Source organism: Notolabrus celidotus, chromosome 5, assembly GCF_009762535.1.
Source record: "Notolabrus celidotus isolate fNotCel1 chromosome 5, fNotCel1.pri, whole genome shotgun sequence".
NCBI lineage: Eukaryota > Metazoa > Chordata > Actinopteri > Labriformes > Labridae > Notolabrus > Notolabrus celidotus.
Window position 1 is genome coordinate 5,814,814 of NC_048276.1, and position 15,360 is coordinate 5,830,173.

General features: G+C 39.1%; 2 protein-coding genes and 1 long non-coding RNA gene across 4 annotated transcripts in view; 1 reads left to right on the top strand and 2 right to left on the bottom strand.

Annotated features, from left to right (window-relative positions):
• Positions 1-15,360, top strand: part of LOC117813163 (Golgi SNAP receptor complex member 1-like) — a 38,797-nt gene that overhangs the window by 3,809 nt on the left and 19,628 nt on the right. The window contains exon 6 of the mRNA XM_034684282.1: positions 3,233-3,307. Coding sequence (XP_034540173.1) covers positions 3,233-3,307 — 75 coding nt within the window. The remainder of the gene's footprint in view (positions 1-3,232; positions 3,308-15,360) is intronic.
• Positions 7,427-10,189, bottom strand: LOC117813164 (uncharacterized transmembrane protein DDB_G0289901-like). 2 transcript variants are annotated; one of them, XM_034684283.1, is made up of 8 exons: positions 10,110-10,189; positions 9,901-9,996; positions 9,381-9,482; positions 9,191-9,283; positions 8,991-9,092; positions 7,868-7,969; positions 7,678-7,779; positions 7,427-7,575 (listed from the first exon to the last, which is right to left on the bottom strand). In XM_034684283.1, coding segments are annotated over exons 2-8 (591 nt in total). In that variant the 5' UTR covers positions 9,989-9,996; positions 10,110-10,189; the 3' UTR covers positions 7,427-7,573. The 2 variants fall into 2 exon arrangements, with proteins under 2 accessions (XP_034540174.1, XP_034540175.1); XM_034684284.1 differs by lacking the exon at positions 7,868-7,969.
• LOC117813167 lies at positions 11,657-12,859 on the bottom strand. The gene is made up of 5 exons (XR_004631339.1): positions 12,637-12,859; positions 12,365-12,464; positions 12,193-12,294; positions 11,954-12,055; positions 11,657-11,838 (listed from the first exon to the last, which is right to left on the bottom strand). It is a non-coding gene; the product is annotated as an uncharacterized LOC117813167 (long non-coding RNA).

Genomic DNA, 15,360 nt, shown 5'->3' on the forward strand with positions numbered 1-15,360 from the left:
ATAGTATCATGATATCACAATATTGGGATGTATTGCGATATTCTACACAGTTAACTAAGAAAAAAATAGAGATGGTATATATGTAAATCACACAATATTAGGGGAGAACGGGGTTGGTTGTCAACACTTTTCACTGTTTTGATGATTGCTCATCATCAAAACATCTTTCAATAGTTATTCCTACATTAAATTGAAGCTTAAGGTGTTGGCTTGAAATGTGTATCCCTCTCATTTTCCAACTCATTTTAACAAAGAGGCAATTAATTAGCAAACACACTCTGACACATTGTGACAACCAACCCCATCACAGGGTTGGTTGTCACAATGGTATTTTAATGGGAAAATTATTTTTAAAAAGGCAAGAAGGCAGAACTAAATTTGAAAGTTTAATTGCACTGACAAGTGATAGGCCGATATAACTTAATGCATTTTAACATAAAATGAGCAAGGAACATGAACAGGAAACACATCTTTAGGCCGGCCTATATAACAACATAAAGAACAAAACAAATAGGCCGAACAATAATGGCCGACTCAACTAGGCTACATGCAGTCACTGTCTGAGTTACAGTGATGGCAAATGTAGGGTCTGCACACTCCAACTCATTTCACCATGCATGATTTTGCCAACATAGGGGTTGGTTGTTACATGTGACAACCAACCCCAAAGAGAATGTGACGACCAACCCCAACTGGAATTTTTTGCTAGCATCAAGGCTAACAACCATCTAACAACTACTTAGCTAGCTAATAAAAATCTAAACTATAGCTTTCCCCTCACACTTTGTAAGGGTAACACTTGTTTTGTTATAAACCCATCGTTTAAAAGCCTAGAAGAAAAATACTGAGGAGCTGAATATTTACAATTTGACATGAAAAACACAAAAGTCCTCTCACCTCAAGTTCAGCTGTCTTACTCCAGAGAAGACTATGTAGGTGAGCTCTGATCCTAATTCTGGAAATGTCCATACCCCAATTTGAGAGACAGCACCCTCTGGTGGCGAGATATAACAAGTGTGCCAACCAACCCGTGTGACAACCAACCCTGTTCTCCCCTACTCAAAATTGAAAGGACAAATTAAGTCAAAACTTTATTGTTTTGGAATACTGAAGTCGTATTTTAGTTCCAACTTTGCTAAAATATGAATTTTTATTTTTGCAAAAAAAACAATACTAAGAATTGAAATATCAATATTATATTGGAGGTCAAAGTATCACGATATATTGCTATATCGCTATTTTTTCACACCTCTACTGAAACTGTTATTCTTCACAAACGACTTCTGAAATATATGCTGGATTGCCTTTCAAGCAGCAACCTATTCTGCCATATTAACATTTAATGTTACTTTTTTATACCTTCCGTGGTGACCAGAGGAAATCAAGATTTGAATTTGGAGAGACAGCCTGAGAAACGGCTACTGAAAAGCAGCAGGCAAACAAATTACCAGATCCCTAGTCAGGGAGGAAGTGTTGAAATACAACACCACAAGGATCTGAAGTTGAATTGAGAACACCACAAAGGGTTCACACTTTTTAAATGAGTGATACGGTTTTTATGAACAGGTCTGGAGCTGGAGATTTTGATTATGAAGTTAGAAGACCAAGAAAGCCAGCACACATCTTCTTTAAGTAGAAAAAAAACAATGAACTGATCATTTCTGCTTTGAATTAAATCAAAATGATTCTGAGGTTAATGCATCGATAGTGACCCTGCAGCGAATGTTTGTTTTCAGCAGTAGAGCTAAATATTTTCTAATTTTACAGATTAGACCTTAAAATGACATAACATAGAGAACAAATGTTTAAAAAGCCTAAATGTCCTTTCAATGAGGACAGATATGTCTACAGCTCCAGCTCTCATTAGACCTCTGCTATGTTATCCTTAACCAGGAGGAGGCAGACAAGTCCAGTTTGATGCTATCCCCACTCACCTTTTAATGGTCTCCATTCCCTCTATCATGTTTCATCCACTAATAAGAGGCACCTCCTCTTATCAGCTAATCTCCTTCTCCCTGTCTGTCAGTATCTCTCTCTCTCCTTCCTCATGTCTGTCTTTCTCTGGGGATATTTTTCCTAAGTGCCTTCTACAGTAAATCAAACCACAAGGCTTTCTTTCAGCCAAAGCTGAGTGAGGGTGGTTACATCTGGGCGGCCTGATGCACAGAATTACTTTATCAGGGGAGAAAATGGAGAGCAGGACGGTTAGACAGAGGGAGTTAGAGAGAGGAAGAGACATTATACCGATCTTTTTGTACTCGTGAAAATAAGGAGAGTGAGCTCTAATTGTCTTCTGTAGAGACGAGGCGTGTGGAGGAGCAGACGAGCAATAGAAGGGAGGATAGATGATGAATTGATGATTAGTCCAAGTAGGAAGGGGGGGGGGGGGGGGGGGGGGGGGGTGTAAATAAGAGATGGAGGACAGAGTTGTGGGTTAAGCGGAGCTAATCACTTTGAAAGGCATAACACAGGAAGTACATAATCAGCATCTACACATCGTTAATAATGAGGAGGGAGATCCCTCTGTGAAGCTAAAGGCTGCGTCCAAAGCTTCGTGGACATGAACATGGTTGCTTCTAAATTGAATCATAACCTTTTCAAAACACAAAGAAAGTAACGTTAGCCACAAAAATTCAACTGAAGTCAAACTACAAGACCTGCAGACTTCACAGTGTTGAAGTGAGCATTTTTGATTTACAGACCTCAGTGATAGATTATTGTCAGGTCAGACAAAACAAGTCTAGAATGAATGATGTCTTTATGACTTTGAAGGGAAGGTATGCTAACACTCATACTCTATTTAGACTAGGTGATGAATGAGGGATCAGACTAAGGATGTCAACAATTAATCGACTATCAATTAATTGAACAAATAATTACAGCAGTTTAAACGAGATGAAACAAAAGCAGGAACAATCATCTCAAGATCAACTTTGGACACAGTGGGCTTTAGTTTTGCAACATTTCTTAAATAGTGAAATGAAGAGCGGACCAGACCATTTACAAGCTGGTCCAAACTCAAAGCCTGGCCCATTTGGACCCCAAGATTTCGCAGGGCAGGCTTTACAGCAGAAGATATGTTTTACCACATATGGCGAGACATGCTCAGGAGCAGAGACAAGAACCTCGGTTTTGTCAGTGTTAGACTGGAGAAAATGATCAGCCATCCAAGCATCTGTTACCTTAAATTCCCCATCATTTAACATCTTTTCTCTCCTGTCGTCTTCCTCAGGTCTTTCAAGAGCAGCTCAGGAGTGAATAACAGACGGACTGAACTCTACCTGAAGGAGCATGAACATCTCAGGAAGTAAGAGAACAACTTATCTCTTTGAAACACTGGAAGAAAAAGTGTTTTTTGTTTGAAACCTCTCCCTACTTCTTACATAGAGCACCCACTGTGCTGCCCTTTATTTAAGATAAACACTGACATTCTCAGTGTGAAGATATGCTTCCTAACGTAGAGCCTGGGAAGTCCTCACAGTGGACTGGTGAGATTATATAATCAGCTTCATTTCACTTCACACATTAGCTTCTAGCGTAAGAAGCTAATTCTAAAATCGAGTGTAAAAGCTTCTAGGTCAGCGAAACACAGAGATATTTGATATGTCTCTCACATCTCACAGATTTGTCTGGTTCCCAGGCTACACTGAGAGGTGATAGTGTTAAACATGACAGCTGGTCTTCATGCTTATGTTTGTGTGGTTGTGTGTACATGCAGACAGACATGTCAGCGGTCAACAAGACATGTCATTAGTCACATTTCCCTGTGGTTGATGGGGGGGCTCTGCGTGTGTCTCAGGCACTTTCTCATGAAGAACACTGAAAGGGGGAAGGTTAAGAGAGAAATGAAACAGTAGAACTAAAAATGGATATGTTTTGAGGTTTGCCTCTTGTAGCAGCACGTGTGTGATGCAACAGTATCACACTCTGAGCATCAAAATGTTAAAGAGGTCAAAGAAGAGAACAAAATGTTTCTGTAGGGAAGTCCTTTTTTTTTTAGCCTTGATCCCAAAAACAGTCATTCAAAGTTTTATATCTGCCAATACTGACTCTGATGAGATGATAATAACATCCTGCTCAGCTGGAGTCAGACATTGTGTTTCATTCTAAAGAGCTAGAGTCTAAAAACACCCACAAGAATAAAACCTTCCGTGATGACAAGAGTCAAATCCAAACATCTAACACTGAGTGAGTGAAGGACAACATTTCAGAGGATTTGGTGGCTGTTTCTGTTTCATGTTAATTAATGGTCACTTTAAATGCCAGCTCATGCACAGACAGTAAAAATTGATTGCATCAAAGTAGCTGTCTTGTGTTGCTTTTTATGTCATGCTTTTTTAGGTGTATACCTCCAGCCACGTGAATTGAAGAAATAATAATAATAATACATTTTATTTTGGGCGCCTTTCAGATCACCCAAGGTCACCTTACAGATCATAAAAGCATACATCATTAAAACATCATAAAAACAAACAAACAAACAAAAAGTAATAAATAAAAACTAAAAACTAGTGAGGTGCAGAGAGTCCAGTTTAGAGTGAATATGCCAGTTTGAACAGGTGAGTTTTGAGTTGGGATTTGAATGATGTTATGGAGTCCGACTGTCTTATGTGTGGGGGGAGGGAGTTCCAGAGTCTGGGTGCTGAGCAGCTGAAGGCTCGGGCACCCATAGTAATGAGACGTGACGGTGGAATTGTTAATAGTCCAGCAGAGGTTGAGCGGAGGGAGCGGGAGGGAGTGTATTCATGAAGGAGGTCGCGGAGGTAAGTGGGGGCCAGGTTATGAAGAGCTTTGTAGGTGAGGAGAAGGTTTTTGTAATGGATGCGGTATGGGACAGGGAGCCAGTGAAGTTGGATGAGAAGTACCGGAAACCACATACACACCCATTCAAAGAAGACGATCTTTACAGCAGAAATAAACATGTTTACAGCCTGGTTCAAAAAATTAGTTTAGTCTGAATAGATCATTTCTCTATGGGCACACACTGTACGGGGTGAATTATTTTATGACTGTGTATTTTTGAAGATATTAAGATTATGAGTTTAGTCTATATAAGGGCATGGCTGACTTGACTCACAGGCAGGAACACTGTAGCTGTTGGCGAGAAGGCTCAAAGCCGCCTCTTTACCGTACACTAGCTCTACAGAAGTTATGTTGACTTCAGCATTTCCAATATGGCTCCCGTTGACGATTGGCCTCAAAACAGCGCCTCAGAAACAGATGGGTGATGTCACGGATACTACGTCCATTTATGAAACAGTCTATGGTTTACATCTGATAGATACAATGTCAAAAATCACAGTTCTTCCTTCTTTATTATCTGTGATCATAACTCAAGATTAAGATTCACATAAACTTTATTCGGGTTGCCAGTTTAGCTCAGAGACTAAATCACACGCCCGGTGTACAGAAGCTGTAGTCCATCCAAAGTGGCAGCCCTTGGTTTGATTCACAATCTCGGCTCTTTGCTGCATGTCATTCTCCTCTCTCTCTTCCCTTTCCCTCAATCAAGCCATAAAAAGACCCTAAAATAGGAATTGAATTTACTGTGTCAAAAATTGGCACCTATATAAGTTAGAATATTCAATGTACTTGACAAGCATGTAGCACTGAGAGCACGTAGTAGCAGCACCATCTACATAAAGACAGGAAGCTCTCATTTAGCCTGACTAGATCACCATGCTAGCTTATTTTGCAAAGCTAACTTGACCTGGGCCAGGTTATTAACATGATTTATTACCCGCCTCTCTTACTGATCTTCCAGCTTTATGAAATGCTTGATTCTGATTGGTCAAAACTCCTTGACAATGGTTATTAACTTTCACTAACATGAGCAAAGCCCGAGGCAAACTGATCACACGTCATGTCAAATCAAGCTGTGGTGAAGAGTTCAGACACTTCAGCTTCTGCTTGTTGACACCATAGACCGTTAGGTGAGGTAAAACCCTTAGCACCCTCCTTAGCATGCTAAATCAGCAGGCTGCAGACATTTTCATATTGGATCCTGTCCAGAAATATGATCAACGAGCGGAGCAAGTGAGAGAAACTTTAGGTTAGTGATCTCTACAAAGAAACTTAAACCATGAGCGGTGGTGATGATAGCAGCAGGGTTCAAAGTTGAGACATTTGTTTCTTTTTAAAGGTGTGTGAACCGCAGAGCTCAGAGAAGAAGGAGAGCTGAATGAGGACAGTTTCATGTTCAATACACCGAAACAGGCAGAGAAGAATCCATCGCCATGGAACGATAAATGACGTGGAATCTCTGGGACTATTTTTTTAAAACAGTAAACATAAATCATGTTAGATAATAATGGCATCTGGGTCTTGTCTCACCCCTCATTTCCCATAAATACCTGCTACCCGTACATTATCCCTTACATCAGGGGTGTCCAAAGTACGGCCCGGGGGCCAATCGCGGCCCAAGGTCCATTTATTTATGGCCCCCACGCTTCCATCTTAAAATTTCTTATTTATAGCACAGAAATAAATCATATTCTGAATCCTCTGTCCATTTGCAGTTTCTTTCAAGCACAGAAACAAAATTAAAGTCAATCCAGAAACATCTCAAAAAGGTTCATATGGACTACCTGTATAAAGGCAAAGCTCTGAGAATTCTGCAAGACAGCAATAAAGAAGAAACACAACTCTTAAACTGACAGGTTTTCAAATTAATGTTTTTATCATGATGTTAAAATGTCCTTGATAAACACTAAAAGTTCAGAAGACACAAAAGAGGACACAAGACAAGATCAAAATTATGAAATTGTGCAGAACAGGCATAATTATTTAGCTCTTAAATTGTTGTCTGCTGGTCTGAAAAGTCTTAAAAACAACATGAAAAGAAGAGTGATGAAATCCAGATCATGATCCTGCCATAGAAAAAAAATGATACAATATTTTTCCCACATTGCCCGACCCTGATGAAAAACATTTTCCTCCAGAAGAAGATTTGCTAATGTTTACGTGCCTTGTGGAGAACTGAGGACTACCTAGTTGCTGATTTATTGAGAAAAAAATGTAAATAATTATTATTAAATAGAGATTTCATATAGAACTTTTATGATTCCTAAGTCTCAGTAGGAGCCAATGGCCCTGAGGTATTCTGACAACATCAAATGTGTCCCTCTTTGAAAAAAGTTTGGACACCACTGACTTACATGATGATTATCAGCCAAACTAATATGTATATACAAACCTTTAAAAAACAGCCCTCGGCTCTCTGTTCCCTCCTCTATCCTCTGTCATATTCTCTGTTTTAAGGTATTATTAGCAAAAATGTTACCTTAAAAAACAAAGTTAAATAAATAAATGTAATTCCTGATCATTTCAACACACTGCACCCTTCTAATGATTACACACCAAGCTTCCACACTAATTCAATAAAGACAGTAAGAGAGAAATGCTCTTCAAAATTTATTGTGACACAAACAAACAATTCTGCAAAAACAAATCTTCAATCTCTTGATTATTTTTATTATTTCATGTCGTTAATTACATTTGGTATTTTGTTGTTTCGGTGATTAGATGTCACAAGCACAGATTTGTGCTGATCATGATGTTTTGCAGCAGAACTTCCTGAGAAAAGGGACAGAACACACACAGTAACACATCACACCTACAAACTCAAATCATCAGTTTACACACGCTCACACTCTGCGCACTAACACTCAGCCTTACATGAGTTGAAGTTCACGTTGTTCCCTGAAGCCATGCCTTCGCTGTTGGACCAGATCCCGGCGTTTGCTGTATTGCCGATCATTATTTCAACTCCTTTTCCTCCTGATGATTGATGAAGAATAACACAGATACTTAGAAATAAACAGAAGTCATTAAAGTTTTAAACAGTCATGGAGGACCCCAGACTCACCGTTCACATTGCAGTTGTTACCGGAGCTGATGTCTCCAGCATTCACCCCGACCGCCGTGTTACTCACATTGCCAACACCGATTTTAACTCCTTCTCCTCCTCCTGTTAATTGACAGTGAATAACACAGATCCTTAACCCTCTGAAGACCATAATTATATAAAGGCCGCCTGGATTTATTTTGATTTCATGGCTGTTGAATTGTCAAAAAATGTGCAATGAGTGAGTGCTTCTGCTCCTTTTTCCAAGATAATCACAACTTTCAGTATCTGGCAGTTATTCAACATTAGTGTGTGTTTATGACACTATCTCTCCCCTCCCTCCCTGACATTTACTCTACCCGCCTCACCCGAAAAGCCCTGCGCATAGCAGGTGACCCCTCCCACCCGTCTCACAGCCTCTTCAGCCTGTTGCCATCAGGAAGGAGACTACGCAGTCTCCGGGCCAGAACCAGCAGACCGAGGGGTAGTTTTATCCACCAGGCAGTCAGGATGCTGAACTCTCTCCCTGTATGGCCCCCTCTTCCCATAGTGCCCCCTTTACAGACTTAACCTGGTCACTGACCCCCCCCCCCCCCCACACACACACACAAAAATCAACGCTGAGGTCTGTCATCCTCAGGACTGAAATGCACACACTCACTTTGATTTTAAATTGCACTATATCAAAGTTTTTGCACTGTTTTAAACTGTATTTGATTATTTATATTAGCTTACTTCTTATCTTTTTCTAGCTTTCCTGTGTTTATCTGTTGTTGTCGTTGCTAGGGTCTGAGAGAGAAACGCAATAAGAAATCCTCAGTATGTCAGGTGCATTCTGCAGTTTATTTAACAATAAAGAAGACTTTGAACTTTGACTTTGAATAATACCAGTTAATAACGGTCGTACTGCGGAAGCCCCAGGGGTTGCCATAATGACAATGACTATATGGGCACAAAGGTCTATTTCCCCGCTTTCTGGTGCTTTTTGAATTTTCTAGATATCTTAAACGGTTCAGGGGTTACGGTTTTGAGAAGTACGCATGTCAAATCCTGTCGGCGGAGACAGTTTGGGAACAAAAGGGTTAAAAAAACAAACAGAAGTCATTAAAGTTTGAAGCACAGCGATGCAGGACCCCGGACTCACCGTTCACATTGCAGCTGTTACCGGAGCTGATGTCTCCAGCATTCCCCCTAACCGCCGTGTTACTCACATTACCAACACTGATTTGAACTCCTTCTCCTCCTCCTGTTAATGAAAGATGAATCCAACAAAACCACATGAACTGATAATCTGATTTTATCACATGAGATACAGAAACAGAAAGACAGAGACTCAGTCCTCACCACTAACATTGCTGGTGTTCTTTGAGCCGACGTTCCCTGCGTTGCCCCCGGCTGTCATGTTAGTAACATTTCCAATATGGACCCCTTTTCCTCCTGTTTAACACAAGAATGATAATCTGATGAAGTCACTTGTGATTGTTTGTAGTGCACAGATTTCTAACCGCCCACGCTTAACTTTCTAGAAACTCACCGCTCGCTTTGCTGCCGGTCCCTGAAGGAGTGGGTGCAGGTTTGACTTCACCTCCTTTTCCTTTACTTGAAACATCAGCTGTTGTCTGGGCTGCTGTTCCTCCTTTTTTAAATGTCAAAGATAACAAATGAATCAGACATGAGAGAACTTCTTGACTTTCTATCAACATGTGTGCAGAGGTCTCAGAGATATAGCTGTATATGAGAGATACTGTATTGTGGATCTAAAGGGAGCTGTGTTAAATCACGTGTTGCTTTAAGTGGTGTTTTTTGAGTCTGAAGGTAAGTTCTGGAGCGGTGGAGCCAAATAGAAATCAGATCTTTTATTGATGTTAACAGCTCAAGCTACATTAGCCTCTAACTGCAACCAGAATAACACACTCCGATATCTGTGTCACTGTTGGTGCTTTTACTGGTTTTGACCCTTTGAAGAATAGTTTCATAACTTATCTCTGCTAACCAACACGTCTACTCTTTGCATCTCTGACTCCACCATCCACTTTAAGGGATTTTGAACTTACCACTAATATTGATCAGATTATTAGAACCAATGTTCCCTGTGTTAGTGCCAGCAACAATCCCCTCGGTGTTACCGATCCTGTGTGCCATTGCTCCGTCTGAAATCAACACAGGACAAAAAAAACTGAGTCAAAAAGAAAAACAAGATAAAAGAATGTATTTGTAATATTTGTTGACATTAAATCAGACACACATGCTGTGTTTAACTCACCTACAGCTCAGAGGTTTGTCCTGTCCTTGCTGATAAAAGAATAGAAGTGCTCTCTGTTCTGATGTCTTTGGTGAGTTAGAAACTTCCTCATTGTAGGATGTGTATGTTCTTGTTTGGGGGAGGGATGTTTCGCACCTCTGCATCAGCTGAGGTTAACTACCGGGAACCCTGAATGTTTTTTTAAATCTCATACTGAAATGTTTATCGGCTGTAATAAAGACATTTTCAGTTTTGCATTGATATCTGCAGTTTAAAGTGTCACTGTAACAACACACTGTTAAAGCTTTAACTCATGGCTCCTTGAAATTAGACTGAATAATTATAACAAAATATGCACAAATATAACTCAGATTTAGTTTGTAGGGACTAAGATACAGAATCTTATATTTGCAACCCAAAAAAACTAAAAGTGATTCAATGAACACAAAAAAAAAAAGAAATGTGAAGGAGGCTGTTTTAGAGAATCTGTCATGTTTCTGTTGGACCTTGAATCAGCCAATATTAAAACTAAACAACTCACGTATTGGAGGTTATTTTTTGGAATATATGGAAGGATAAATCTGAGCAAAGAGTTAACAGAATTTAAAATAATTGATTATTAGTATAATATTTTTTTTTATTGTGAGTGTCATTATTATTTTAAGAATTATCATTATTGTAATTGTAATCATTATTATGCTATAATTCTAATTATTACCATTATTGTTTATTAAATGTATTATTATGATTATTTTAGTTTACTTTTTATTTATTTATTTTACATTTTATTTTATTATTATTATTATTATTGTTGTTATTATTAATTTCTGCACTATATTCCCATAATCATGGTCAGATGTATCTTCACTGTACTGAGACAAACTCTTTCATTCTATCAGTCAAAGAGTAAATATATTGCAGTTACTGATATCATATGTAGATCCATTACAAACAATACTTTGACTCCAGTATTCTCCCTCTCTTCAATTATCTCCGTAGTTTTGCCTGCACTGTTCAGAGATTTGATTTACTTAATTTTTTTGATGAATACTTTTATATTAAAACTCCAAGCTTATGTGCATTTATTAATTTAATAAAATCCTAAACACAAATAAGATAAGATACTCCTTTATTCGTCCCACAACGGGGAAATTCATGGAGTTACAGCAGCAAACACGAAGGTGTACAGTACAAGAATTTAACAAGAATATATATATAAAGAAAAATGTCCATCAGAGACGACAGCTTGACCATAATTCTCCTGTCAGCCACCAATATAGCAAGATATTTCTGCAACTTTGTATTTTCTTTGTAAAAGTTTTAATGTCATCAATCCAAGTTCTAACTTTTAACATTAAGCTCATGTTCCCTTAGACTACAACTCAATGTAAAGTGTGCAAGTTTAGAGTGACCTAGCGTACATTTATAGATCCAAGAATTATAGTTTTTTTTGTGCTTTATTTTTTTAACATACATAAGTCTTAATTTATTTAAAATAGACAAACCAATACTCAGCAATGAATATCCCCAAGAGTTCGGGAAGGTCAATAATAATCTGTCAGACATGATATTGTTCAGTAGATAGACTTTATTTCAACTCTTCTTTTGAATACATCTGATGAGTGACATTTACGTTTACAGATTTGGAATGATTGATGTCTGAACACAGAGGTGGAAAACCTTCAATGTACTGACAGCAAAGCAAATGTTTCATCATTTTAGGAAGAGCTGATCATCGGAGGATCATTTCCTGAAAGAAAAGACAAAGAGAGAAAACAAGATCAGATGAGTTAAATCTGATAATGTAGTTTCAACACCTGGAAGTAAATACATATACCACATGTTAATCTGTGATGATCCCATACCTCAGCTGATGTTAATCTTGTTTCCAGCACCGATGTTCCCGGTGTTTTGACCAACAACCACTTTAGAAGTGTTTCCAACACTTGCGTTATCTGGAAGTCCTCCTTTAAAAAAAAATTGATTAAGGGAAGGAATAAAAAGTAAACCTTGAAACTTGTATTTTTGTCTTAAATATATAAATACATGAGCATGAGTAATCAAAACACCAAATAATACCCCAACAACGTGAAGAATAACTCACCTTTTACGTCAAGCTTGTTGTGTGCTCCAATTTTCCCAGCATTTGTTCCACACACCTTGACGTCGGACACATTTCCAAGAGAAGCGTCTTTTCCTAGACCTCCTATGAGAGAGAAAGATGGTCTTTAAAGCTGTTGAGGCGACAAGAAAAGTAAAATCACGCATGTATTTACCTTGAACTTTGACTTCATTGTGAGCACCGACGTCCCCAACGTTGTTTCCGATGCCAACACCCTCTACGTTTCCAACCTTCGACATTGTTCCTGCTGAATTCTAGACAGGTGGAGAAAGACAGAGAGGAGAGTAAACCAACAATCAGCATCAAAATAGATCCATAAAAATGATTTCACACAGCTTAAAATATTAAAAATAACACTAATAAGAGCTGGAAGAGAAATCAGATATTAAAAGTGACCAACAGAAGAGCATGCAGTCTTTATCTCACCACTGGTTTCAGTTGTGTGTCCTGGTCTGTGTGGTGAGGTTTGTGAGTTGATGAGAGAAGACGCTGCTTTTATTGTTGACTTGTACGTGGGCGCTCAAGACTTTGTGGTTTAGGAAGAGGAACCTTTGCTTCTTAGAGTCTAACGGGCCTCTGTGAGATTTTGTCACACGTTGCTGCATCAGCTCAAGTTTGATTTAAAGAGCCTTATTCTTAATTGCACCCATATATTTTTTTACTACTGGTTAGCTGTGGCTGCAGGCTGGACCTCATATTTAGAAACAACAGTTCATAAAAACAACTTTATTCATGTAACACCGAATCACAACAAACGTTATCTGAAGACTCTTTCCAAACAGAGCAGGTCTAGACCGTACTGTATGTTCTATTATAAACAAAGACCCAACATCAAGACCGGATAAGATCCAGTCCCATCTTACAGACAGGACTCTTAATCCACCATGAGCAGAGCACTTTGCAGCATTTAGCAAGTCACAGTGGCAAGGACAAACTTCCTTTAACAGGCAGAAACCTCCAGCAGGACCAGACTCATGTTAGACACACATCTGCTGAGACCTACCGTGTTGGAGAGAGGGATAGAGAGAGATGAAGAGAGAAAGAGAGAGAGAGATGGTGATGAGACTGATAGTTGTAGCAGCTGGAGTCTGGAAGGTCTACAGCAGAGATCCAGAGGAACCTACGAGACAAGGGAGCTCAGGGACTCCAGAGAGGTCTATGGTTAGTAACTTTAATGGGGCAGGGAGAGTTAAAGTAAGTGAGGGGGGGGGGGTACGTTCCAACTGAGTCTGTGTGTCAGTTCCCCCGGTGGTCTAGGCCTATAGCAGCCTAACTAAGAGCTGGTCCGAGCCTGAGCCAGCTCTAACTAAGAGCTTTATCATAAAGGAACGTTTTAAGCACTTTGCAGCATTTTTCATATCTTTTCTCCCTCACTTGGTCATAATCATGCATTCACAGAAAACGGGGGTATATTGTTTATATTATATGGTAAATGAACCTTGTAGAGTGCTCTTTTCATTCAAATAGTCTTATATTTAAGTTAAAGAGTGAGGAGCGGAGTCAGGCAGAGAGCTTGGGGGTCTGTGCCTCACAACTTTCCCTGCAGGCTGAGAGCTCAATTACCGTGCTGTGGCTGGTAGGAGTGAAAACTCCTGATAGTGAAAACAAAAAGAGCGACACAGCTGCTCAGAAACTGCACGTTGTAGACATGGTGACTTCCTGAAGAGCCAGTCTTTCTATCAAAGAGTGAGCATCAATGCTTGGTACCTTTGAATCCAAGTCAAATTTAACCTTTAAATATGAACTTTGAGTTAGTATAAATTATGTGTTTATCTTACATGTTGTGAGTTTCCAGCAGTGTAGATGCAGAAGTTTGGCATCTTGTTTTGCACTGCTGGAGCCCTAAAACAAGCATCTCATATTTTTGATTCCTGGACGTCTCTCTTTATATATTCTATCTGTGGCTCTTATTTAAGTATTATTTTTCTGTCTGTGATTTCATCATCTGGTGCATGGAAACAGATTCTGATGTTTATTCTGCATCTGAGATTCAAAGGTTGCATGGTTCTCACAAAACTTAACTTTCACTTTCCAAAAATGAAACGTCTTTTTGATGCTTCACACTGAAACCACAAAACTCAAGACTCTAGTCCTCACATGAAGCTGGACTTCAGTTTGAACTAAAGCTTCACTTTCAGTATTACAAATGTATGAATCAGCAAAGTTGTGTGTGGGAACATCAACTCATATCTCCTATAAATCAGGGAAATCAGAAAGTTACAACTCTTTCTAACAAATTCTTATCCTGTGGTGGAACTTTAAAAAAAAAACAGCTTGCATGAACAGCTGGTTGATTTGGGATTAATTCAAATATGCTGATGCCGTAAACACCAGTGTTCCCAACTCTAAATAGTCTCTGCAGTGTCTTGTTACCTTTATATTGCCATTGTCAAAACTTATGTGACAATAATTCATGATGTCTATGTGCACATGAAGACAAGATTGAGATCTTTAAGTCAGCTACCTCAAGATATTAAAGATTTTTACCACCATGCACCAACTTTAAGAGCAGCTTATTTTACACTCTTCTTGAAGCCATGATCAAATTTTATTTCCTTCTTTCAATAATCCACATTTCAAGATTATTTAGTAACTGTTGAAAGAGTTCACTCTGTCACTGCTGTCAGAGCATTAATCACAGATCAGTCCAGAGGTTTGTTAGCAGCCCCACCTTGTTGTCACTCTGTCAAAATGCATCATCTCCCCAGCCGGATTATCACAAATCACCATCTCTCTTCAGTTTCTGATATTCTGTTTTAATCTCTGTAGCACTAGAAGATGACAGCGCCTCATCAGAAGCCTACAACTAATCTACCAATTTGATCCCACAATGAAAAAGACCTGAATGAAGACATTTCCCCAGTTTTCCATCTGTTTCAAGTGCAATTGATCACAACAAATGTTATCTCAAGACACTTTTACAAACAGAGCAGGTCTAGACCGTACTCTGTGTTCTATCATTAACAAAGACCCAACATCAAGACAGGATAAGATCCAGTCCCATCTTACAGACAGGACTCAGTCTGATCTCATCTTAATCCACCATGAGCAGAGCACTTTGCAGCATTTAGCAAGTTACAGGGGCAAGGACAAACTTCCTTTAACAGGCAGAAACCTCCAGCAGGACCAGACTCATGTTAGACACACATC

Coding starts and splice junctions, on each gene's coding strand:
- LOC117813164 (XM_034684283.1), bottom strand. CDS start 9,988: ATGGCACACAGGATCGGTAACACCGAGGGGATTGTTGCTGGCACTAAC. Junction 9,093..9,190: donor GAACACCAGCAATGTTAGTG/GTGAGGACTGAG, acceptor TTTCATTAACAG/GAGGAGGAGAAGGAGTTCAA. Junction 7,780..7,867: donor TAACAACTGCAATGTGAACG/GTGAGTCTGGGG, acceptor ATCAATCATCAG/GAGGAAAAGGAGTTGAAATA.